This window comes from Peromyscus leucopus, chromosome 22 (genome assembly GCF_004664715.2).
Source record: "Peromyscus leucopus breed LL Stock chromosome 22, UCI_PerLeu_2.1, whole genome shotgun sequence".
In the NCBI taxonomy this organism is placed as follows: Eukaryota; Metazoa; Chordata; class Mammalia; order Rodentia; family Cricetidae; genus Peromyscus; species Peromyscus leucopus.
Window position 1 is genome coordinate 31349927 of NC_051081.1, and position 26660 is coordinate 31376586.

Consider the following 26660-nt stretch of genomic DNA (forward strand, 5'->3'; position numbering starts at 1 on the left):
TTGTTCCCTTTATAGCATCTGTATTTTCTTGGTGATTTTTTTCTTTCATATTTTAAAATCTCCCCTCCTAGTTACTGGTTCTTACGGTCATGCTGTATTGGCAGCTTCCTTTTTTGTGTCTTGAATCAATTTCATAATTTAAGATAAATTCCTTATCTGTTTATTTGGTCCTCTATTTGACCTTTGACTACTTTTTGATACAACTCTACAATCTTTTCGTGGTGTGTGTGTGTGTGTGTGTGTGTGTGTGTGTGTGTGTGTGTAATATCATCTCACCACCTTCATGTTTTTTTGTTGAACTTTGTGCTACTCTTGGGGAGCCTGTGTCCTCTGGCTCGCAGCTCCTTCCGGCTTCCATCCATTTTGTTTTATGTAATCCTTTTTGCTGGCTCGTTTTCACTTGGATTTATGATCACTCAGGCTGTAATAACAACTGTACCAGGCTTTTTCTTTTAGGCCACCAACCAGCTCCCAAATCATGACACAGAGACTTTCTAGTTATGAATGCTCAGCCTAGCTTAGGCACATTTCTGGCTAGCTCTTTTAACTTAAATTAACCTGTTTCTCTTTGTCTACCTTTTGCCTTAGGGCTTTTTAATTTTTTGCTGTATACCTTATTTTCACTGCTTCTTGCGTCTGCTGGCTGGCATCTGCCTGGCTTCTTGCCCCAGGCATCTCCCTCATTCTCTCCTCCTTCTTTTGTTCCTCTGCTCTCCCTCCCCTCCCTCCCCTCCCCTCCCCTCCCCTCCCCTCCCTCCCCTCCCCTCCCCTCCCCTCCCCTCCCCTCCCCTCCCCTCCTCTCCTCTTCTCTTCTCTTCTCTTCTCTTCTCTTCTCTTCTCTTCTCTTCTCTTCTCTTCTCTTCTCTTCTCTTCTCTTCTCTTCTCCTGAGCCTAGATTTCTCCTCCTGTTTATTCTCTCCACCTGCCAGCCCTGCCTATTCTTTCCTATGCCTAACTATTGGCTGTTCAGCTCTTTATTAGACCAATCAGGTGCCTCAGGCAGGCAAGATAAAAAAGCAACACATCTTTACAAAATTAAACAAATGCAGCACAAACAAATGTAACACACCTTTACACAGTTAGAGTCATATTCTGTAGCTAGAGTTTTTCTGCCTTGTCCACAGTCAGGACAAATCTTTGTCACCCGCCAGTCCCACAGCTGCTCAGACCCAACCAAGTAAACACAGAGACTTATTTTTCTTACAAACTGTATGGCCATGGCAGGCTTCTTGCTAACTGTTCTTATAGCTTAAATTAATCCATTTCCACAAATCTATACCTTGCCACATGGCTTGTGGCTTACCGGCATCTTCACATGCTGCTTGTCCTGGTGGGCGGCTGGCAGTGAGTCCTTCTGCCTTCCTGTTCTTTTATTTCTTCTCTCTGTTAGTCTCACCTATACTTCCTGCCTAGCCACAGCCAATCAGGTTTTATTTATTGACCAATCAGAGCAACACATTTGCCATACAGACCATCCCCCAGCACAGCCAAGTGCAGACCATCTGAGACACCTGCACTCAGGCCCGTGGTCCTAATCATCCTCTGTGTGGACCTGCTGGGTAAAGCCACGAGGAACCCAAGAACGGGCTCCTACAGGACATACAGAACATCCCACAGCAATATTCTGTTGCATAAACAAATGTAGCACACCTTTTCCTGATTAAAATAATATTCAACAACAGACAAGTATGATGATTCCTCATGTTGACTGCTGGAGATACTATGTTGTTGGCTTGTGTTTCCTAGAAAGCTTGCAGACGGGAGTACTAGTGTTCTTACTGGGGGGATATGCCACATATTTAAGTAGTAAAGTAAAGGGGTGAGGGGAATGGAATAAAAGGGGACAGAGTAAGAATTAGATCAAATATATGGGTTAGATATATGAAAAGCAGTAGAGAAACCATATATTAGGTTTAGGAAAAAGGATAGACATAAGAGCTTCCCCCAGCAAGATACAAGCTACATCATATCACCTAAACCCAAAATACAAAATCAAATAAAATACAAAAGTATACATACTAAGAGAAGACATTTAAAGAATTAAAAAAGTAAATAAGATATATAGAAAACAGAAAATAAAATAACAAATACATGAACACACATGAGCAATAAACTGAAATAAATATGACCTCGGTCAATGTTTCTTCCTGGTTAGGAGAAAGCCCCAACCCTGTATCTACCAGTTCAGCAGGGCATTGCACCAAGTCCCACCACAAGCTTCCTGTCATCCACGTAGCTTTTCTCTGCTGTGGCCGGGGTGGGGAGTGTTGAAAACTTCTCAGCTTCCGGTTTCCTCACACCACACGGCAGCTATCTCCACAGTCCGTGTGTCTTGGGGTCTACTGCTCCCATCTAGATACCGCAACCTATTTACCACTCTGCTTGTTTACTTCCTGTGGTTCCAAGGGGTCTCTTGCTCCTCGAGGAACCAGCAGCCATGGGGTTGGGGGTGACTGATGGTGTGAACTTCTCAACTTCAGAGTCCATTTTTCTTTCTCTGGAGCTGTCTTTCCCTTTGTAGAAGTTCCCAGGGGTGGAGGTTAGCTACAGTTGACCTCTCATCTCTCCTTTCGGTTTGCTCCATTCTTGCAGTACCGTAGTCAGGCTACTTTCTCCTTCAAACTATGGCAGGGGAGGGGGAGTGTAGGCATTAGACAACCCCCCCCCCCATTTCACATTGCTGAACCCATCATACAGCACTTGCCTAATGTCTGCTGGGGACAGTTTGGCTTCTTTATTTAATTTTTAGCAGAGTTGCTTTTGTAGGTATGGCAAGCCGTGTCTGTAAACGAGGGCATGGAATCCAAGGCAGTGATTTTGGAAAGGTGATGGAGCCAATCCCAAATCCAGCCTACATAACTTTCCTTGGGACTGTGCAGGACAGCCCAGGCAGAAGGGCTGAGCTCATGAAGATGTAAGGATGGGTGAGTCAGTGGAAAGAAGAGCCAGTCGATCCTAGGAATATGAAGAACAGGGAGAGTTAGAAACACACGCCCTAGGTTCAGCCCTAATCCCTCTCCCCACCCTTCTCCTTTCAGATCGTGATTTCTTTGTCTCTTCTTGATTGACGTTTTAGGCTGGACAAGTCTTTGTTGTGAAGGATTGTCATGGCTTGGAATGTTTAGTCCCATTTCCTGGTCTCAGCAGCAGCAGCAGCAGCACAACAACAACAACCATCCTACCAATCATGTCACTAATGTGTCCCAGACAGCCACGTGACCCATTTTGTAAGAATTCCACTTCAGCTAACAAGCACTGTTTCAGGGCCATCGGCATCCCCATTTGTCCTGGACTGAGAAACTTACAGGGATTTGGTGCACAAGACCCACCCAGAACAGTCTGGGGGCACACTGGGATATCGATCAACTGAGAAATAAATTCATTTCTTGGTCCTGTCTGGACCGTGCTGGCCGAGGGGCGTTGTGTTGATGCTGTGGCTGTCGCAGTGAATACTGTTTCTCCAGATGTTGCTGTGCCAGGCATATCTGACTCACGCTCTTTTCTCCCTTTTCTGTGGTCTTCCAGGAGCACTGGCGATGTCCTCTTGTAGGCTGGCTGGCAGCTGCAGGGCTGGGGAAGGACAGAGTGGCTGCTGATGTGGAGGGGGGTGGAATGGAGCAGTGGGAGAGCCTATTGGTGTGGCCTGCAGGGCGTAGACCTTTACACCAGGAGTTAGTGGTACTTGATGGGAGGAGGGGCTCAGCTCTATTACTATTACTGTGATTATATTGTATAAGCATTTTTATTTATGTAGTGTTTGTACTATTTTATTTGTTGTTTGTTTTTGTGAGTTCCTCTGATAATTTGACGACTTCTGTGAAAGTCTCAAGCATGTTTTGTTTCAGGATTGTTCCTATGATGAGGATACTTTTGCAACAGTGACAAATATTTTTTTTTCCTAAGTGTATAAGGCACATCCAAGAGACACATTTGTCTCTCAGCTTTCTGGTTTGGGTATCATTTTTATGTTCCTTTTCCGGGATGAAACAGCTGAGTTCTGCAGGCGGTCAATGACAGCCTCTATGTAGTCAAAGGTCAGGGTTTGAGTCTGGACACTAAATTCTGTGTCTGGGACCTACACAGTTCAACCAGGCCACGAGAGCATGAGTTAAGTATGCCAGTGCCGAGTCTGTGTTCGTCTAAGCTGGACTGGTAACATAACAAGTGTAGACGGGAAGAGAGTGAATCAGCCCCACTGGCAGCGGCTGACAAACGGGCTCCTTCCCCTTCTCTTCCTGGTATGGCAAGTGGGAGGAGGGTGAAGCAGGTTCCGCAAGGGCAGGTGCCCAGAATTCACAGTCATCTGGTGCCAAGATGCAGTCCTCACTAATATATTCACACACTTTCCTCTGTGTACTTGGATGTCCGAGTAGAGTGTGTGACTCCCTGAGTGTTGGTTTGGTTCTTCCTGGATTATGTAAACCTGTGACTATTGCCAAGAGCTGTCTATGCCTGGAGCTGGTTCTTTCTCATTGGCCGAACTTTGTTTCATTTTGCTGGGAGGCGTATCTTTCAAGTTGCGGGGCAGTGATAATTACAAGTACCTCCTAGGAGTTCAGTGACTCCACCAGCCAAGATGACAGCAGACGAGTTGGTTTTCTTTGTGAATGGCAAAAAGGTAAGCAGGAGTTGCCTTTCGGTTTGGAGTTCCTGCTGTCTGGGAAGGGACGTGTGTCATCTCTCTTACCTGGTCTCTCTGATTTAATCTGGTCTCGTTTTTTACCTCTTAGAAGGTATTGCTGTAGTTTGGTAACTTTAGAGCAAGAAGAACACAGGCTAGACACTCAGAGGGCAAAAGAGGGAGGGAGAGGGAGGAGAGAAGGGTGTCCATTCTGTAGTAGTAGACACACTGGCTCAGAAGTAGGAAAGGAACAGAGTCTAGGTAAGGTGAGGAGTCATCAACATCTGTCCATTTCCGTGTTTAAGTAAACCCAGCCTCGTGCTCTCTTTACTGAGAACAGCAGCAGGAATGTGTTTCCACGCTAATGCTGGGATATAAAACACATAGAGCCGTCAATTCTAATGTATCCTGTATTATAGCTTTAACAACTAGAACTGATTTACTGTGTGGGGACATATACTGACACCTTGTGGCAAGCCATTATTATTATTACTTTCATAAAGGAATCCCCCTCTGCCATCTCTCAGTTCTTTAAATAAATATTGCAAACCCCTTAAACGTCGCTGATGCACGAAGATGTAGATAAAGTGCCATGGGGACCATAAATCCCTGATAGCCTGAGAATCTTTGCTACTTCCGTGGAGTGCTGGGAGAGAAGGGGGCGATGAGTGTATTGTCTCCTGTTCTATTTACCTCCCAGCAAGATACTCACAGCTCTCCAGCCCCTCCCCACTTGAGAATAAACAAGATCGGAGGAGAGAATCCCTCATGCTCTACTGTAACCAGACAGGTTATAAATACGAGTGGGCCAAAGCGTCCCCAAAGAAGAATGACTTTACTTGTTTTGATGATACTTTTATGTTGATTGGAGAAACTGAGGCACTTCTGAGGGAATTTTCAAGAATGAACATGTGCTTCTTGCTAGGGACTTAAACTGCTGGGAGTTTCAGGAGCCGTTTCAATACGAGTATTGTCAAACCTCCTGGATTCAGACTGATTGATCTACCTCTGGGTCCCTGGGTCCAGCATCCTCTATCTGAAATGCTGCTTCTTTTTTTTTTTTTGAGTTGAGCTGCTGGTACCAAAACAAGAGCTAGGTCAAGATGCCTAAGCTGGTGGTAGTAAGGTCCTTACACCCAATATTTTCAACTTCTTTTGTACTTAGCAGTAACAATCATGTAGGTGTTAAGAAATAGCTGTTAAATTGGCTGTCTAGAAATACTGTGTACACAAAGATGTCTCCTTTGGGGCATTAATGTGTGTGTGTATGTATGTATGCATGCATGTATGTATACATGTATGTATGTTTTCCAGTGAGTTAGTAGCAGGATCCAAGGACTCTTAAGGTCATGTCTTACTCTAAAGTTTTATTATATATTAAGCTGTTGATTTGTGTGTGATCCACCGCTTTTCTGAAGGGACAACTTGCTGTCAGGCTCTGTGTCTGGAAAGGAGTGTTTTTCAGGTGAACTCGCTTGCCTGAAATTACTTCTCCTTGTATTTTCTTTGCACTGTAGAGGAGTGACTTTAAGATTTTTAGAGAGTCGCATCCTACCAGTCCCTTCTATCTCTGGAAGGTTCTGATCCTGTCAGGTTCTCATGATGAATAGCCAACCACGTTCGTCCTTTAAAAAGATGTGGGCTCTTGGGAAACTGCCAGAAGGATGAAGAGGCCAGTCAGAGAGTAAAGACTGCTTTTGCAGTAGTAATAAGCAGAGCAGAGGCAGATTGGGTAAGTTTGGCTTAATTTCCTTTTCCAAGCTGCTCTAGGCATTGGGCCATAGATATTGTGCAAAGACGTTACCACAGAAGCTGTAGAAAGATGGTGGCTCATACTCATCTGGAAGCAGGCAGGTGACAGAGGACAACATGGAGGAGCCAGTTTCTTCTTCCCCTACGTGGGTCCCAGCGATTAAACTCAAGTTGTCAAGCTTGGTGGCAAGTGCCTTTACCTCCAAGCCATCTTGCCTGCCCCTCTCTATCTCTTCCTTCTAGGATAAATGTACTGAATCACGTGTGTGTGTGTGTGTGTGTGTGTGTGTGTGTGTGTGTGTGTGAGTGTTGTGTGTATGTGTGGGTGGGTGTGGTGTAAGCATACAAATAACTTTATATATTTAGCAAATATGTATAGATACATGAAACATATACTCCTTCTGGATAGCTGAGCGTGTCAGACATCACATCTCTTCGTTTTTTATCCTAGGAATAAAGATGTTTTTAGAGATGGACAGTCCATTTATGGAACTTAGAAAATACAGCACTATGATATAAAAGCACTATGTGTCTCATGCAAATTTATTATAATTTCCCCGCTGATGTCATGTATCACCGACCAGCAGAGTTGGACCATGGATGGCATGGCTTTTTCATCTCAGCTCATTGAACTTGCAACAGCCCCTGTGTTTCCTTAGTCTCTAGTGACATTCTCATTTCTGAAGAGAACAGGCCAGATATTCCTTAAGGTGACACTAATTCTGAGTTCTTCTCATGCTGTCTTATAACTCGGTTCCCAGTCTGCTGTTTGGGCACGACTATCCCCCGGGAAGTAATGTGTCTTTTTCTGCAGCATGTTCTATCAAGGGATATATCATGTCAGCTGTGCCAATAGTGACTTGAACTTTCAACTCTAGGCTAAGGCAGTGTCCATTAATTCTCTTCCCCAAAAGGCAACTCTTCTTTCTCTCTTTCCTTCTTTTTCTTTTTCTTTTTTTTTTTTTTTTTTTTTTTTTTTTTTTTTTTTTTTTTTTTTTTTTTTTTTTTCTTTCTTTTTTCTCTCTCTCTCTCTCTCTCTTTTCTTTCTTTCTTTTTTACTTACATATTTATTTTTTTTTTGAGACAAAGTTTCTCTGTGTAGCTTTGGTGCCTGTCTTAAATCTTGCTCTGTAGACCAGGCTGGCCTCGAACTCACAGAGATCCTCCTGGCTCTGCCTTCTGAGTGCTGGGATTAAAGGCATGTGCCACCACTGTCCTTCACTATTAACACTCTATGAGCAGGACTTTGAGGACATATGACTACATAACTATCTGATTCATCAAGCTTTGGTACACCAATCAGCACCATTGTTTATTAACTGGATGAAGGATTGTACCAGTTACGAGGTGACCAGTTGTATTTATTAGTGTCAGAGGTAGTTGGTCTTCCCTTCCATCTATTTATTTACTCACCGATTAATTATCGTTTTAAAGTTTTAGATTTAACTGTATATAGTGTGTTATCATCCCTTAGGACCTATTTTCCTTCCTTCCTTCCTTCCTTCCTTCCTTCCTTCCTTCCTTCCTTCCCCTCCCTCCCTTCCTTCCTTCCTCTCTTCCTCCGTATCTCTCCCTCCCTGCCCCCCTCTCTCTGTCCCTGCCCCCTCCCTCCCTCCTTCCGTCCTTCCTTGATTATTTGAGACAGAGTCTCACTTATGTAGTTTGGCTGTCCTGGAACTCACTATGCACACCAGGCTGGCTTGTTACCACACCCAGCAATTGTTATTTCTTTTAAAGTTCAAATTCTCAAAGCAATCTGCTCACTTATTTTTTCTTTAGTTTTTTTTTGTTTTTGTTTGTTTTGCTGTTGTTTGTTTTTTGGAGATAGGGTTTCTGTGTAGTTTTGGTACCTGTCCTGGATCTCATGCTGTAGACCAGGCTGGCCTCGAACTCACAGAGATCCTCCTGGCTCTGCCTCCAGAGTGCTGGGATTAAAGGTGTGCACCATCACTGCCTGGCCTTTAGTTTTTTTATTACTACATTTTCATGCATTTATTCTGAGTGTACATGTGCGTGTGTGTGTGTGTGTGTGTGTGTGTGTGTGTGTGTGTGTGTGTGTGAGAGAGAGAGAGAGAGAGAGAGAGAGAGAGAAGATATGAATGGAACTCAGCTCAAGTTATTAAGCCTGGTGGCAGGCAGGCACCTTTACCACCTGAGCCATGCTGCTGGCCCATCAATCCAAATTTTTACAAACCTGCTTCCCCACAGTGTAAGTTACTTTTGTATCACTGTCATTACAATGCCTGGCCGGATCAATTCAAGGAAGGAAGGATTTGTTTCAGAGGTCTTAGTCTACAAATACACTTGAACAGACAGACCGTCCTGGCCATGAAAGAGTGTGGACGACAGTTATCTACAACATGAGAAGGAGAAAGAAGAGCCAAGGCTGGGTGTAGCCTTCAAAGCCTACCTGCCGTGACCTATTTTCACCAGTCACCCCAGCTCTGTCCCATCAGCTGGGTAACAAGTATTCTGAACACGACCCTGTAGGGAACCTCTCAGATTCAATCTGGGTGACACTTGCCAAGTGTTTTCCCCTCGGGCTTCTGTTGAGAGAGTGTTCCATGCCACTCCTCAAAAATGGCATGACTGTTCCTTGCAGGTATTCAAGGGAGGGTGGGCCTACAGATGGATGATGTATAGAAAGCCTTGAATAGGCGAGCAGATGATGTCTTCCGACAAGTCAAGATGTGTGAGGATGAGGGAGGACATGCTCAAGGCTGGGAGAGATGAATGGATTTTCCATCCAATCGGATCAGGTTGCCAGGGAAGTAGGAGGCAAGACAGCTAGAACTGAAGACTGAAGACCGATTTAAAAGGCTCTTGAGAGATACTAAGGAACTTACCTTGACTTTGTATGGTCATAGCAGGTGTTGTGTGTGTGTGTGTGTGTGTGTGTGTGTGTGTGTGTGTTGGGGGGGGCTAGTGTGACACTATAAAAGAGGAAGGAACAACCTGAGGAGACGCAGCATGATTAGTCACTGATGCCCACCAGAAGGGTGATAAAGGTCAATTTTATTTGCATTCATGATTTTTTTTTCCCTCCAAGTAAAGAAGCTTCAATAACGAGAATATTGAGCAAGCTGGACTCCTGGGGTGTTATCATAAAACAAAGCTAATTTAAAAAAAATTAATTTTAAAGTAAAATTAAAAAAATTATACAAGTATGTATTGTATGTTGATCACATTACACATATACCCCACCCTCCACTTCCTCCCCTCCTCCCTCCTGTTAGTTCCCTTTTATTCCCTACATAGTTTCACTTCTTTTGTCATGTCGTATGTACACTTTATATGTAGACAAAATCTATGGATCCCCAATGAGAGACAACAGAATATTTGTCTAAGAATTCTAACTTGTATCTCCCACTTTCCCTTAAACTTCATTGAAGCGGGGACATTCTGTAAGTTTCAGAAATGTACTATCTGGAGTCAGTCCAAAAATACTGTTACTGGGGTTGGGGTGATGGCTCAGTAGGTAAGAACACTGCCTCTGCTAGCATGGGAACCTGAGTCTGAATCCCCAGCGTCCATTAAGAAAGCCAGGGATGGCTGCACGTGCCAGCATTGGGGGTTGGAGACAGGCAGATCCCAAGAGCTCATGGGCCAGTCGGTCTAGTCTCTATGGCGAGCTTCTGGTTCAGTGAGAGACCCTGTCTGAAGACAGAGTGGGAGAGCTGGAGGGAGACACCTTATGTCCAATTGTGGTCTCTCTCTCTCTCTGTATGTATGTACATGCACCCACACACTCACATGCATGAACTGCATACATATATATCACACACTACACAACACACATATATACACACACACGACTTTATATTCTAGTCAAGTTTCCCCAGTCTCAACTTAGAATGAAGTCAAGAGATAGCAAGAAAGATGTCACTTATAATTGGCTCTGTTTTAAGGTGGCCTTTCAACTGTTCAGAGCGAACTTTTGATGGCTTCAAGGGTTCTTCAGGGACCACTGCATAGAGCATTTCCTCACAGATCCCATGACACAAGTGACATGCATTTTTAAGGCCCTGTGCTTTCTCTCAGCCTCCAACATGAAGGGTCTGTCGTATAAAGAAGCCGTCTAGTAGTGGTCCCATCACTTCCTCTAGGCATTCCTCCTGAGAGTGATTTAAACACATTCAAACCAACCCTGTGTACATTATAGATGGTCTGTAGCATGTGCACTGGCTAACAAAATTCTTGGATCTAGTAAATTCTGGCAATTATGAGCCAATACTTCCACTTCTTCCTTTTAAGTTTAAGTAGGAGTTTAAACACATCAGTTTTAGTTAGCAGCATTCCGTTAGGTCAAGCTTTAGCTGTGGTGCGGCAGATGTCTGTGCTATGCTTTCCTGAACCTGCAGGAATAAGGGTCCTGAATAGTGATGTGTCAAGTGGGAGGACCAGGGATAAGAAATAAAACAGGAAATAAAGAAGCCAAAGGCAATAGTTGGGACCAGGTGGTCTTGCACAAGCTGATGACTCACACCAAGCAAATTTATTAAGAAGTAGAGCCTCGGATATTTGATTTGCAGAGGGGAAAAATGGCCAAGGTCAGCAGAGAGCTAAGTCAGGCAATGCTGGCAAAGGGAACCTGGAATTTCCCAGACACAGCTGTCTTAGGACTGATAACACCAGCTCAGGGGGTTAATTCAGGTCCCCAGAAGCCACAACCTTGACTCTTCTGAGAAGACACTGGCTCCAGCCCTAGACTGGCTTTGCCAAGTCCACACCTGGACAAGAACAGAACTAAAGCTCCTTTGTTCTTCCATCAGGGCCTCTGAGAAAGTCCTGGGTTGGTCTGGCTCCTGACACTGTACTTGCAAAGGAAGAATGGTAGATTGATGTGTGGTGTGAAGGGTGCCCCTTCTCTTAGTTTGAGGTGTGAGGCAGATATTCCTCCCCTTCAACTTGGAGAAACACTAGGACCCATAGCACAGCTCTCTTAAAGAATCTCTAACCAAAATTTCTGTGCCTTTAAGTATGAGGAGTAAGTGAAATGGGATCTCAGATCTCTTTTGAAGGTTTACATCTGGGGAGAGCATCTCCCATTATAGATGACCTTTTCTACCTTACTGAACATGTGGATGGGTTTTTGGCTTGAGATTGCTCTTCCATGCTAGAATATTCTTGTTGCTACTGGAGTAGCTTGTTCCATAGAACACTTTGCTGTGAGCATGGACTATATAACCAGCTTTCTATCATCACATAAAGTGTCTGAATAAGCATACTCAAGAAAACAAAGTTAGAGTCTGTGTGCTGACAGCTCTGGACACCCCTGGAATTTGTAGCTGGGATGAAGCAGGAGAATGAGATGATATGCTTCAGTTGGAGGAGAATTTGGCATGCTCTTGCTGGCATAGAACCTTAACATTCTGTGGTGTGTCCAGGTGGAGTTCTAGGACTTGAAGGCATGATCATGTCTTATAGTGCATGTGTTTGATTTTTGGAATTGTCGAGAAAAATGCCTTGATTGCCATGGTCTGTTCGGAATGTGCCCATTAGCTCTACACATTTTGGGGTGAGATATGGAAGGGGGGAAAGCAATGGAAAAAGAATGGATAGGCATCTTTGATGCACGTTCTTTTCTTTTCTTGGTAGGTGGTGGAGAAGAATGCAGACCCCGAAACAACTCTTCTGGTCTACCTGAGAAGAAAGTGTATCCTGACTCTGCAATGGGAGTGAGGACGAGGGGACAATGGGATTCTTCTCTGAATTTTACATTGTTTCCCAGTGACCAGGGCAGGGCCTTGAAGGAGTCTGGACAGCTGCAGTAATCAATAGTTGGGAGACCTTGAACACTCGTTGGCTGTCTAGATCATAGTTCTCAGTTCTCAGATGAGAGGACTGTTATGGTGTTCTTTCAGATTTTCTTCAGTGAAGAGTTTAGTAATTCAAGGATTTGATTCTGTGCCCAAGAAGATCCTTCCTCATCAGCCCCTGTGAGCTTCACGGTCATTCCCCTTGGGAGCAGTGGGCTCTTCTTTAATTGACATTTGCTTAACATATAGAAGACTACCCAGGAGCCTGTCTGGCTCTATAAAGGTCCAGAGAGACCAGGGAAGGATTTCTATTTTTTTTTTCTTGCATTGTTGGGCACTGAACCTAGGGCCTTCCATATACTAGGTGAACTCTTTTTTACTGGGTATTCCCAGACAATGGTTGTTTACTGGAAAAGGATGATCACAGTGGGTACTGTATAAGGCACCACCTGCTTAGTGGCAGGCTTTTGAGACATCAAGGGCAGGAGTCTCCTTAGGGCAGTGGTTCTTAAACTTCCTAATGCCGAGACCCTTTCATGCAGTTCCTCATTTTGTGGTTACCCCCAACCATGAAATTATTTTTATCACTACCTCATAACTTAATTTTGCTACTGTTATGAGTTGTAATGTAAATATCTAATATGCAGGATATCTGATTTGGAAACCCTGAGAAAGGGTCATTTGGCACCTTCCCCCTACAAAGTGGTCACGATGCCTTAGAGTGTCCTGGGTTGCTGCTCTTCATCTATTGTGGAGAAGGTTTCTATAGGATCCCCTACACATTTTGTTCTTTCAGGTTATTGAAGTATTCTGGGACCCTGGATCAAAAACAACAGAAAATATAGGTGCTGATATTCAATGAACACTTACTATGGACAGGCAATGTTCAAAGTAGTTTGTGTAGCTGATCTCACATAACCTTCACAGAAATTCCATGCAAGTGTAACATTATTCCCTTTTGAGAGGAAGTAAGGTTGATTGATTAAGTAACCTGCTTTTCACTAAGTATATTCTGATCAAGTTCTGGCAGACCCTGGAGAGACGCCTAGAGCCAAGTGCTTTGCTTCCCAGCAGGGCTGGAAACACTCCAGGGGCCTGTTGTTAGGACTGTGCTCATTTTGACGTCTGCCTGTGGTATACTCCTCCCCCTCCGAGAGGTATGCCTGTGGCTCCTTTGAGTGAACCATTTGCTCAGTCAGTACTCATAGAAGTGAGCCCAGAACCACAGCTTTAACTTTAGTTCACTCCCTTCCTATCAGGCAGCATGGCGGATGACTTGGTGTGGGAGTCTTTGAAGGCTCAAAGACGACCCTGGTGGCCCTTCTGTGGCAGAGGGGTCAGTGGGTCGGCAAAGGGGGACACCATTTCCAGTCCAACTCCACCAGGAGGTTGCTGAGATGAATTTCAGTGTCTGAAAACAAAGCTAATTTTAGTTTCCTGCTAGTTTTAGTTTTTGTTTCGCATGCCTAAGAACCCCAGAAACGCCTAATCTCACACAGTGGACTGATTTGAAGATCAAAGCTCAGATGAAGTTTAAAATGGAAAGTTGCCATGTAAAGTCTAAAGTCCTTTTCGTTATTGCAGTCTGAGAGCAGGAAAAATGTTCCTAGCCTTGCTTCAATTCTGCGGTTTCTACAACGATACCAAGGCTAGAAGATAAAGCCTAGACGGCCACCATCTCTGTGCACATACTTTCTAGCTGTATCAACAGCAAATAATGTCACATACCTCGGTTAATGAGACCAAAGAACTTTAGGTCTTAGGAGGCCTCTTTGGCTTAAAAAAAAAAAGAAAAAAAAAAAAGGTAGCAAGAAGAGGAGGGAATTACACAACTCTGAAGTCAGGAGACACCTGAGTCAGAGGATTATAACATACAAGATGACACTCTGCACCTCATGTGACAGCCAAGGCCTCAGCGTGTTTTTGCTTTGCATTTTAATCTGCAAAGAATTAGTAGCTCTTGTCTGCTATGCAAATTGCCTTGGAAAAGCAAGAGCTTTTTAAGTGTAAGATGTGATGCTGTTGTTCCTTGTTAATTTTATATGGAAAATGGAGGACATGGCCAGCTGCTAATAGCCATCTGTGTCTCCCATCTTCAGAAGAGATATGAGGCCTTCGGGGACTGACAGAAACTCAGCAGTTTCTGATTCGAGGAGGGTGGCCACATGACTGCTGTGGGTTTGGAACAGCCTACTAGTTCGCAAGGTAATTTTCTTTCCACAATATAAGATATGTGGAAAAATATATAAGAGCTGGGTCCATTATTGGTTCCCAATTTTTAAAGCTCTTTATTTTTAACTTGTATGTATTTTGTGAGAGATTCAAAAGCGTATGTCCAGCTTTGGTTTTGGTGTCCAGTTTGAAAATTTCAGGGTAAAAATCCACGACTTGGTAAGTCCCAGAACACATCATTGCCTGGCTGACACACCACATGCTCAGTCTTTGAGGTTCATGATTCTCTTGCTTAGACCCTGGGGGAACCTTGCTCCTGGCACTTGTGTCCTGGATGGTGCTACGTGGGTGCTGACTCACCTGTTCAGTGGAGGTGATCTGTTCTCACATCTGTAGGGCACAGCCCTGCCTCATGGAGTGAGGAGGTCATGGCCCTGATGCCTCCTGGGTCAAGGGCTTGAGCCATGTGTAAGCTCTGTCTGTGAGGCTTTTGCCCAGCATTCCCATTCATATGTTGAGTCCTTTCTCTGGATCTGTGTCCTTAACAAGTGGCTGCTCAGTGGGACTGAGTGGGACCAAGCTTGGCTGTGGAGAAGGTGGCTGCGGGGCATGTACGGTGATGATCTCTAAGTATGACCGTCTTCAGAACAAGATCGTGTATCCTTTGCCTGCTGCCTGGTGGTCCATAGGAGGGTAGGATGTGGGGTTACCTTTGTGAGTGAGTGTGTGAGTATGTGTGTTTCTGAGAAGACTCCAATCATGAACAAGGAGTGCAGAATGATGTCTTGTGGGGTATCTTTTCTAGCTGATGAATGGGGGCCAAACTCTGAAGTGTTGATAAAACAACCATTCTACAGTTCAGGCTAACATGCCATCCATAAAAACCTTCTCCAACTCTCCATAGTAAGTCCCTGATTTCCTCCCCAGTTTCCTTTCCCACCAAGGGCCTGATACTCCTCAAACTAAACAATATGAAGAACTCATGACCTAGGCCTACTTGTTTCTTGATCTTGCTATAAACTTCTTCCTGTCCTGCATGGCCTCTCATCCAGGGCTTTCTGCCTGGAAATACTGGACCCAAATAGCATCTCCTCTGAGACATGCTCCTTGATCCCCCAAGGTTGAGTTAGGTCCTCCATGTCTATGCAGGTTTTTTAGTGCCCTCTGGACAGTCCCCCTGAATCATTTGCTGTCAGATTTTTACATTACATCCTCATACCCACTTCTGTTCTCCCATGCTGGGTACAAGCTATTGCAGGGTAGGGATTTCATCTTATTCACCCTGACTCCCTCAGCCCCCAGCAGAAAGCTGGCGTATTGATGGCATTAGAAACTGACGCTGGCTGTTTTCATGAAACAGCGAGGCTCAGTCTCAGATGGAACAGAGCCCCCTTTGTTCCCGTCTCAGGGTCTTAGCTAGAGAGGCAATGACATCAACAGCAGACACAAGAACACAGCATCGAGCAAAGAGACGCGGAAAGGCTCCAGGCCCTATCAGGTCCTGCACTGCTCTGATGACCCCAGTAGCAAGGAAATGACCTTAATCTGTGCTTCTAGTCACTTTTCCGTCAATGCCTGCCTGGCCCCCATCTGCTCCTTGCATCACGTTGCTGTGACAACTGTGGAAGGCATAGGGAACACTCAGAAGCTGCATCCCGTACAGGTGAGTGGGGCGGGGAGTGCGAAGCCGGAACATTTCACAGGTTGGCCTCGGTTGGCCAAGTCTGCAGCTTTGCTCTGGGTTGTTGGGAGAGGCTTTGCCGCTTGAGCAAAGGAGGCTGGTCCAGGGCCCTCTCCGAATCTCTTCTAGATGCTACAAGGTAGAAAGAGCAGGCATGCAAACCCAAAGCTCCCCCATCACTAGGGTCAGGATGGTATAACACTGAATGACCCCAAGGGAACAACAAAATCAGCTGAATCTAATGTCTAGGGGTATCCTTGCTCCAGACCTGGGAAGGCAGGGAAGGATGCCTTATTCTGGAGTATGCTTTGACAACCCACAGTCTACCAGATTCCAGATTTCCATGGCTCCTGATAATAAGCCCATGTCCTCCCTATCGTGTGGAGTCCTAATTCCTGTTGCATCACTCACCTACCACTTTTGGACGATGCAAATGTTGAATTAGTTACTTTATACATTGCTGATGCAACATGCCCAATAGAAGTAAGTTGAGGAAGGAAGAACTTATTGGGGGTACTTGCTAACGTGGTAGGGAAGTCATGGTGATAGGGTCTTGAGGCTGCTGGGCACACAACATCATAGATAGGAAGCAGAGAACAATGGAATACGCATGTCCAGCTAGCTTTCCCCCTTCTATTTAGTCCTAGATTCAGCCATTTTCTTCCCTCAACCTAATCTTGATAAGCCCCTGTAACCTTCACTAGAGGCAAACCTAATCTAGATAATTCGTCACAGGATTTACCCAGAGGCTCATTTCCTAGTTGATTATAGGTCCTATCAAGCTATCAATCAATATTAACCACCACAAATATGGACTACCAGACCTTTACTCTCTTGAGAAAGAAGGATTAAGATAATAGAACGGGCTGGGTCTGTGACTCAGTTGGCAGAGTACTTGCCTACCATGCATAGAGCTCTGGATCGGATCCTCAGTGTCATATAAGCTAGGTATGGCACATGGCCCACTTGTCCTATTACTGGAAAGGTAGCAGGAAAATCAGAAGTTCAAGGCTGTCCACAACTTCGCTATCCATAGCAATTTTATGGCCAGCCATAGAGACTTAAAAATGCCTGACTTGGGTTTCCTCCCTTGTGGAGCTGGACCACTTGGCAATGGTTTGAAGGCAGGGACAGTGAGGGATCTATGCACAAATCTAGGCGTTTGAAGAGAGAATCTGAATGTTCTTAGGCCAAGTAGACACTGGTGGGAGCAGAGAACAGTAGGCAAGGGTTCTTAGGAAAATTGCAACCAGGAATGGCTCTGGTGTTAAAACTGGCCCGTAGTCCTCCCTTAACCACTTGAGGAAACATCTTTCAGGAGGTCACACCTTCCTCAGTCTCCTTCCCTGACACCAGGCACTGAGGCCTCTGGATGAACAAACAGGTTCTGTTCCACAGGAGGAGCATCCAATCCAGTCTGTGAGGTCAGAGCAGGGTGAGGCTATTTCTTAGACAGGAAAAGGGACACCACTAAACCAGCCCAACCTGCAGGAAGTATGAGCTTAATTTGGGCCTCTCTTAGTCTTTGTGGCTAAATAAAGAATGAGTAGTATGAATACAGGGATTTGTACCCTCCCCTCCAACAGTACAAACCCTTATTCTTGGTGTTATTTTATCTTTATATAAACAACAGGGCTAGAGTCTACTCCTTGCCCATGTGTTTTTCTTGGTTTCTGGCTTTCCCTTGTTTCCTCCTGGCTCCCATCGGTATCATGTGACTCAACGGCTCAGCCGTAGACTGCTACAGAGTCTAGGCTGAGGCCACAGCCCTCCCCTTCTCTGTTCCCACACCATCCCTAGGTGAGTTAGATGCCCGCTGCCCGCAAGTGGTGTCCATACACATTTGTACTTTCAGCTTTGACCGCTCCTCAGAAGTCAGACTCATTTACAGCTGCCTACTTGATACCACTGTTTAAATGTCTAATCTCAATCTTATTAAAAACCTATTTTTGCCCATAACATCTTCCTTCTTGGGTATTGTTCTACCTGAGTCAATGGCAAAACAGTCCACTCTGTTTTTTCATGATAAGAATCTAGGAGTAAACTTTGATTCTCTCATATACTACCCCCTATCCATCCAGAAGTGTGGTCTGCTCTCCAACCCAAACCATCTATGACACCTCCCCTACCTGTTTTTTACTCTTGCTATTTGGTCCATGCCATCACCTCTGTTTGGTTGGCTATACCATAGCTCCGTGCCCCATTTCTGTGTGGCCAGAATGGCTGTTTTTTTTTTTTTTTTTTTTTTTCCCAAACCATGAATCACATCACTGCTGGCTGAAATCTCCCAAGGCTTCCCATCACACAGAGAAAGTTCTGTATCCTGTCCTGGCCTGTGAGGAGCTGCTTTCCCAGCCAAGGTGTTTAGCACCAGCAGGTTCCACCCATGTTCTCTCAGCCGCTCTGGCACACCAAGCTCAGTCTGAGTCTTCTTGCTGACTGTTCTCATTCCCCAATCCAAGCTGTGATATTGAAGCCAGACGAAAGATCCTTTCTGGAGTGGCCTTTTCTGACCAGGCTCAGGAGACACCAGTCTCTGTGGATCATGTCACCCTGTGCAAATTCTCTTCACAGCACTGGGCACCACATGGAATTTTTCTTATTCCACTTTTTAAAAATCAGTATTACCCTATTAGAGTGTGGGCCTCCTGTAATCTCTCCCCTTTTCTCTTCTCTGTTTATTGGACCTTTCCATGCCTACTGCATACTGGGTTTATAGTCTGAATTCACAAAATTAATGAATAGACTGTAGATAGAGAGGTTATAACATCCTGTGAATTTTACTTGAGTACCAAGAGAGATTCCCAAGAGGAATAAAAAAGGAAAGAAAAGAAAAAGAAAGAAAGAATGCCATGTGGATGAGGAAAGGGACCTTGTGGTCAAAACCTACCAGTTTTGGGTGGGATTTTTTTGTGACATCCCATACATAGAGTAAACTCAGTTTAGCTTGGGCTCCAGTTCCCATGTCCTTCCTGTGCTCAGAGGGTACCTTCACTCAACAATCCAGAATGCGGTGCCAGGTTGGGATAAGACACACGCTGGTCCTTCAGAAGTGGTGCTGGAATTGCACTGCAGTTTCTGTAGCCAGAGGAATAGAGCAGAGGGCTTCTATTTAAGACTCATGAGCCTGGGCCAATTCCTGAGTCCCCTGAGTGAGAACAGTCACTGTTCCCCCAAGAGACCTGTCCACTAATAGCTAACACTGACAGATGCCTCCAGAATGCCAAGTACAGTGCCAGGAGTTTAAGGTAGTCCTGGCACCTGCAATCCAGCTCCTCGGGAGGCTAGGGCAGGAGAATCTCAAGTTCCAGGCCTACCTATACTACACAGTGAGACACCATCGCAAACAAACAGTAGAAAAAGGGCTGTAGACATTGTTTGTTGATAGGATCAGTCATCAGTAAACAAACAGAAAGAAAGGGAGAATAAAGAAAAGGATGAAAAGAATTTTTTTTTTAAATGAATTACATCTTTAAATCCTTGGCTGTAAGTAGGAGGATGGTCCTCATCATGAAGATGAGGAACCTGTGTCTCAGAGGGGCTTGGTAACCTGATGGTGACCCCCACAGCTTTAAGTGAACCGTAATGGAGCTGTGGTGAGGGGTTCCCGACAACATAAGCATGGGCTATATCTGTCTTTTTATCTGTCTTTTCTAGGAAAGAATTGCCAGAAGCCATGGTTCCCAATGTGGGTTCTGTACCCCGGTATCGTCATGAGCATGTACACGCTGCTCCGAAACCAGCCCGAGCCCACCATTGAGGAGATCGAGAATGCCTTCCAAGGTGTGGACCTTCAGGCACAGCCCTGGGAGTGAGTGGGGTGGGACATGGGTCCTGAACAGGTCAACTTGGTGACAGTCAAGAATGGACTGGGAATGCCAGGTGTTGCTCTTTGGAAAGTTCTGGACACCAAAGCGTGATGACCAAGATCTACTGGGAAGTTAATCTTTTCCTGGTTGTTTACGTTAGATCTTACTTCCTGGGATGTCTACGTCCTGTTCTTCATGGGCAGCCGTGTCCTAGGATAGCTAGTATGTAGGATCACTGATATTTGGGAAACTACCTAGGTCAGTGGTTCTCAACCTCCCTAATGATGTGACCCTTTAGTATAGCTCCTCACGTTGTGGTGACCCCAAACCATAGTTATTTTCATTGCTACTTCATAAGTGTAATTTTGCTACTGTTATGAATCATAATATAAATATTTTTGGAGATAAATGTTTACCAGAGGGGTTGAGAAACACTGGTCTAGAACCTTCGTCAGAACAGCTTCATCAGGGTGATTGCCGCTCAGGAGGAAGACAGACCAGATGCTGAGTTACAGCAGTTGCTGGCTTCCTGTCCAGTCTCCTGTAAGTGGACTGAATCTCTCTAGAGAATTTAATCCAGAAGGTTTCTCCATCCATTCAGCACTCCAGTCAATCGTCTACTCAACCCCATTTGAGTCCTGTGTTACACACTATCTGAAGTGTAAGGGACACAGGGCAAAATCCTCCAGGGATTCCCACTCTTAAAGAGAGGAAGCATATTGGTGATATAGTTTGAGAAGCTCACTGAGAAGGTTGATCAGACGCCCTGGGAAGGCCAGTATGTGCTTGGCCTGGGCATTCTGGGAGAGCATCAGGGTGGGTGTTTTGAGGAACCGGACCTTTTAGGCAGCAGACATAGAATGTCAAAGGTCAAGGGCATGCAGCAAGGCCACAAGCTCACCACTTGGGGAGAGCGATGACGTAGCAACTTTCCCCTTGGCCTGCAGGAAACCTCTGCCGCTGTACAGGCTACAGACCCATCCTCCAGGGATTCCGGACCTTCGCCAGGGTAAGTGGGGCCCAGGAACAGAAGTGGCCTGCCCCTAAAGCAGGAACCCGCAGAGAGCACGCTTGGGAAAGATGCCAAGGACGTCAGGTCTACAGGGAAGAAGGATGAGGCAAGACAGTGAGCGAGTCCTCCCGCTGGGGACATGTGCTAAGGCAAGCAGATGCTGCCGTCTTATTCAGAGTGTGGGATGTCCTGCTGGGAAGGCCTGCAGCTCAGATTCTTGGGAAGATGTGTACTGCCCAAATGCTCCCTTCCCACAATGCCTCGAGGCTTGGCCGCTTTCCCTGGAGACCGGCAGGCTCCTCCTGCACAGGTGCTGAATGTGGCATTTAACAGCATCCCTGCCTGGCTCAGCCTCGCGCCCCTCCTCCATCCCTCTCTTAGCTGCTGTCACAGTTGGCACTCCGCTGGCCTCGTGGAGCTGATAATTAGCTCTCCAGACAGTTTGTGAGCCCCTGCCGAGTTCATAAACCTTTAGTCTGCAACCATGGCTCAGTGTGTGGCCACTGGCTGTGTAAACACAGACACATACCTGCCATATGGTAAGGACAGAACGTTGGCATCTCTGCTCTTGGCTTACCCATCTCAGTTTTTACCTGACTCTGGGGTAAGAGAATCCTGACTCCTGTCAAACTTTCTCACTGTGGTTTGATCATGGGTCCAGGGGAAGTCAGACACTCGGAGCTTCTCACTCACCTTTAGGGCAGGCGCATGGGGAGAAGGTGTTGGGTTCACGTAACTCAGGAAAGTTGAGTGGCATTGGAGAGGGAGCCTCATAAAGATAGGGAATGATATGCCACCGATTATGACACCGATCATGAAGTAGGAGCTCTGTAATCAAGTAGAAACGATGGGAATGGCAGATTCAGAGTCCGGAATTAAAATGCCTGCTGCGCAGTGTTTGTAAAAATTAAGTATTTCTTGTTGCTGCAGATGCTCTGGGTGAAAAATGGAAGGGTTATGCAGTTGGAATCAGTGGTGGCAATTACAAAACTTTCCTATGAAGCAATGGGTCTTGATTCATGCCAGAGTACATTTTCTGTTGAGGAAGGGGAATTCTTGTTCCAGACCAAGAAGAACTGGAGGGAGGAAGTGCAAGTCAGTTCAGGGGTGCACTGTGGATGTCAATCTGTGTGGTCTCAACTTGGTTATTGAAGAAAAAAAAAAGGAGAGAATGATATTCCTGAACTGACAGATACTACTGTGACTTGGTAGTTGGGGCCCAAAAGAGTTAGCAGAGTCTTAAAGCTTTACAGTCTCTCTAAAGAAGATGCTGTCCACCTGTATGTTGCCAGAAGGCCCTTAAACAAAGAAGGCAAGCCCAGAACGACAGTACCCAAGATTCAGCGTGTTGCTATTTCACGTGTCCTGCAACACAAATGCTGAGTTATTGTATTGAAGAAATAATGCAGTAGACAAAATGAGGAGGCTGCAGAATGTGCTACACTTTTGGTCAAGAGAATGAAGGAAGCCAAAGAAAAGCTCCAGGAACGGATTGCAGAGAGATGGGGGGCTGTCCTTGCTGAGAGCTTCCACTCTGTCTGAGTCTGGCCAAAAAACAGGTCTTTCTGAGGAGCAAATAAGTGATCAGAGTTTGAAAAGAAAAATCAAGTGCCTCTTGCGGCGCTCTTAGGACAATACCTGGTACCTAGTACAACTTAGGCTGTCAACAAGTGGTGTTTTAAGTGACATTGCTAACACATCTTCCCTCATCTGCCACATGGTCTTCATTAACTGCCCCGGCTTCTCTGAGACACAAGGATTGTCCATCTTGTCTCTGCACACCCATCTTAGGAGCCTGCTCAGAGATGTCCAATCTAACTAGCCCTGAGAGAGCTTCGAAAGAGAAGGATGTCAACAACTACACTCTTCCCCAGGGCTCATCGAGTCGAGATGGTGCCCAGCTCCACCGTGGAGTAGTACCTCTACCCCTCCTAACCCAGTTTTTCCCGGGTTGAGCTGAGAGCTCTAAGCAGCCCCCAAGTCTGGCACCAAGCAAGCGTGCAGAAGTGCCTTCAAGTTCTTCCCTAGAGTACCTCCCCCCCCCCCAGGATTCTTACTTAGAGCCTGTTGACTTTTGTACATGGCTGCATCAAGCTTGGATTTCCTATTTTCCCCCCGACACAGCACACCGCTGCTGAAGCATGAGCAGAGTCTGGCAGAGCTGGGCACATGGTTGACAGCAAGAATGATTGCATCCATCTAGCAGAGAGGAAGGGAATGGACGAGCCATTAGAACAGGCAGAAATGGGATTTGTGTTTCCGCAATCTGGTGTGCTAGGAGCTTCGAATGTTTCACAACATGCTAAGCACAAAGGCAAAGCCAAACAATGGAAAGGCCATAGCTCTTCTCTGATCCTTTAGGGAAGGGAAGTTAAAGGACCAGCTGTTGCTCCTCAAGCTGAAGACAGATAGGACAGTGGAGGCAATCACAAGCACAAGAAGAAACTTATGAAAGGGAAGGGAAATGTTGTAATTGTAGTACAATCTCAAAAGAATTATTGAAAAAGAAGAAACATCTAAAGCTATCGTACCAGAGCCTCTCCTTCTCAGATCTTATTATATTGGAGCCTACCCTAGTGGGAAGAAGATAAATTCTCAACTTCAGACCCCTCCAGCCACCTCCACCCACCTAAGGGAGGAACAGACTCCAGGAAGTTTCTTGTGAAATTCACAGTGTAGCAGCAGACTCATTAATCCTAGGGCTATAAAGTATTTCTCCTGGCACTGATAGCTCATTAAGGGCATATTGACAGAGGTACTTTTTATTCAGTACAACTATCTGCTTTCCAGTTTTTAAAAAAATCACAAGACATACACAAAGGCAAACACAATTGGAAGAAACTAAACATACAGCATAATTGGATATGACTGAGGTGTTATAATGATCAAATCATGAGTTTAAAAAAATAATATAATTACTATGTGGAAGGTTTTAATGGGGAAAATAGACAAGCAGTAACGGATGGATAATGTAGACAGATGATAGGAATACCATAAAGGAATTATAAGGAAATGCTAAAGTCAAAGCTAGTATAATGGAATGAAGAATATACTTGGTGGGCTCATTTGTGAATGGAATGTGGCTTAGGAAAGCATTTCTGAGACTGAGGATATGAAAATGCAGACATCCAGAGCCAATGAGCAAAGAGAAGAAATGAGGGAAATGAAAACCCAGAAGACCACGTACTATGGAACCATGGGAGTGTGGCATGCATGTAAGGGAGATTCAAGAAAGAGAAAGCAAGGGACAGGAATGATAGTTCAACAATCGTGAGTGAGAATTTCCCCAAATGAATGTTAGACTCCAAACCACACAACCAGGAATCTCAGAGAACACTGTCATCCACATCAAACAACAACAGAAATAACAAAAAACAAAACAAAAAAACCCACCAAAACACAGAACAAAATAAATCAAGAACCAAACCAAACCCCAAACCAACTCACTTCCCACAGTATTCACTCTAAGATATATCAAAGTCAAGCTTCACAAAATAAGAGTTAAAGAAATAGTCCTTCAAAGAATCCACAGCTGTACCTGATCTATAGAGACACACAGCTAAGGAGCACGTTCGCCTTGTAAGGAACCATGTAAGCAAGAAGGGAATGGAAGGCTATATTAAAAGCACCGAGGGAAAAACAATCCCACTGATTAAAATTCTGTCCTTTGTGAAACTATTCTTCAAAACAAAGGCAGAGGAGGAAGGCACAGTGGCTCACCTCTGTAATCTCAGTGCTCAGGAGACAGAGGCAGGAGGATCACTCCAGGTTTGAAGCCAGTGACTTCAGGCTACATAGTGATTCCAGGCCACTCATTAGTGGATCAAAGGACTGATGCTTTAGAAGACATAAAAATTATTTTTTAAAGCATGGGTGAGGGTTTATTAGGCAAATACCTCTTACCAGAGGCTACACCACTAAGAACTACTATGCCCCCCTTCTCCCAGCAACCATTAGCTGTCTACAGTTCCTCCACGGAGGTCTTTGTGAGGCCCCTCTCACCAGGATGGATGTTGGTGGGTCCAATCTAGTGCAGGTCATGTCCAGGTCTCGAGCCACATTACAAAGACACAGAAATCCTCAACATGTACGCACCTAAGACAGAACACTGTAAGGAGGAATTCCAAGATAAATTTTAAAATTCTTCAAGCTGAATAAAATGGAAATTTATAGAACTGAAAAGACAGAGTATGCTAATGTTTTAAATGGGTGTTTCCTCATTACTCTATCAGAAATGGCCATATCCTGCAGATAGAAAAAAAATGGAAAAGGCATAGGTGAATTCAACAGTATATCAGTGAACTGCCTGTAACTAGAGTTTCTATGTCACCATAGCCAGAAACGACAGAAAAGACTTTTTCACGCTCTCATGGAAACTTCACCAAGACATAGATCACATCCTGGACTATAAAACAAATTAAAAATTACGCAATTATGCAATGTCTGTTTGGGGACGAGAGTGAGATTAAACTAGAAACCACCAGCAGGAAGATAGCAGAGAAATTCCAGAAATGCTTTCTCTGAGACTAAGCAATAAGCTTCCAAATAACACACGAGGCAAAGAAAAAAAAATCCCCAAATAAATTTTAAAAGGTTTTGAACGGAATGAAGTGGAAAAGCTATCTTGTCAAATTGCTTAGAGGGAAATTTAGAGCAGGGAATGTAAATCCGGGAGAGAAAAAAAGGATCTACAAATCAATAATGTAGGCTTCCACCTTAGGAAAATAAAAAAAGAGAAAATTAAATCCAAAAGAAGCAGAAGAAAAGAAACACTATTTAGAGCAGAAAATTGATGAAATTGAAACCAGAGATTCCATAGAGAGAAATCAACAAAACAAAATCTAGTTCTAAAAAAAAAAAAAAAAAAAAAAAAAAAAAAAAAAAAAAAAAAAAAAAAATCAATGAAAGCAATACACTCTGAGTCAGCCTAAGGAGTAAAATGATACAGATTGCTAAAATCAAAATGAAAGAAAGGGGATGACTATGGAATAATAAACATTACATGGATAATAAAGGGGACTTAGGAAAATATTTAGATCATTTCCATCATGGCTGCTTCCTGGAAAGCAGGGTCATGTGTAACCTCTTGCCCTTAGCACCTGAAACTCAAGAAGGTTAATACTGCAAATCAGGTGGAATGTTATATACCATTTCCACGGGACCTTCAACCTTCAAGACCTAACATCATGACCTCAGTTTCAATGATTTCTCTTCGTCTTTACTTCATAGCTTTGGTTCTGTCTGTTGTAGAAACGGCAGCAGATGGGAATGCAACTGCTCTCATTACAGGCATTTATGCTTGCTTGGAGAGGTATGAACCAAAGAAAAATAAGTAGACATGACTTGGAAAGGCCTTTCTGAATCAGACTTCACCCTGAATTTTAAACCTTTGTGACATTGATTCTGAATCTGAGGTTTGATCTCTAAGTTTCCAACAAACAGTGAATAGGTTGGCTTTAGCAAAGTTTGTTCCCCATAAAACGAGAATAAATGCTTGTTCAATGGGGGAAATGTTTTCTTTAGAACAAATAATGTACTGATGGTGCAGCCTATAGTTAGTACTTGTCAGGAAATAGTATGACTTACCTTGTACAGGTGTCGTTTCAGTTTCAGAATTCTCAAAGTTACATGCAGCAGGAGGGTGATGTTGTGTTCAGCTATATTATACTGATTTCTCTGTCTGCAGGATTAACCCATTTCTGATGGAGTAGTGTTGCAATCTCCGCTTAAAAACATTTGTTCTTGCACTTCTCTGTGTTTAATTCTATTCAGTTTAAAACACCTAAAACTTTATCTTGAATTTTTGATGCCCTACATGCACATAAAGGCTTCTTTTATTTTGTTTTGTTGGGAG

General features: G+C 44.5%; 1 protein-coding gene across 1 annotated transcript in view; it reads left to right on the forward strand.

Moving 5' to 3' along the window:
- Positions 1-4276: 4276 nt before the first annotated feature.
- The window catches only part of Xdh (xanthine dehydrogenase), a 65508-nt gene continuing 43124 nt past the window's right edge, over positions 4277-26660 (forward strand). Inside the window, 7 exon segments of the mRNA XM_028873674.2 lie at positions 4277-4618; positions 11972-12029; positions 14865-14961; positions 15862-15967; positions 19643-19682; positions 19685-19768; positions 20742-20803. Coding sequence (XP_028729507.1) covers positions 4577-4618; positions 11972-12029; positions 14865-14961; positions 15862-15967; positions 19643-19682; positions 19685-19768; positions 20742-20803 — 489 coding nt within the window. The 5' untranslated portion in view covers positions 4277-4576.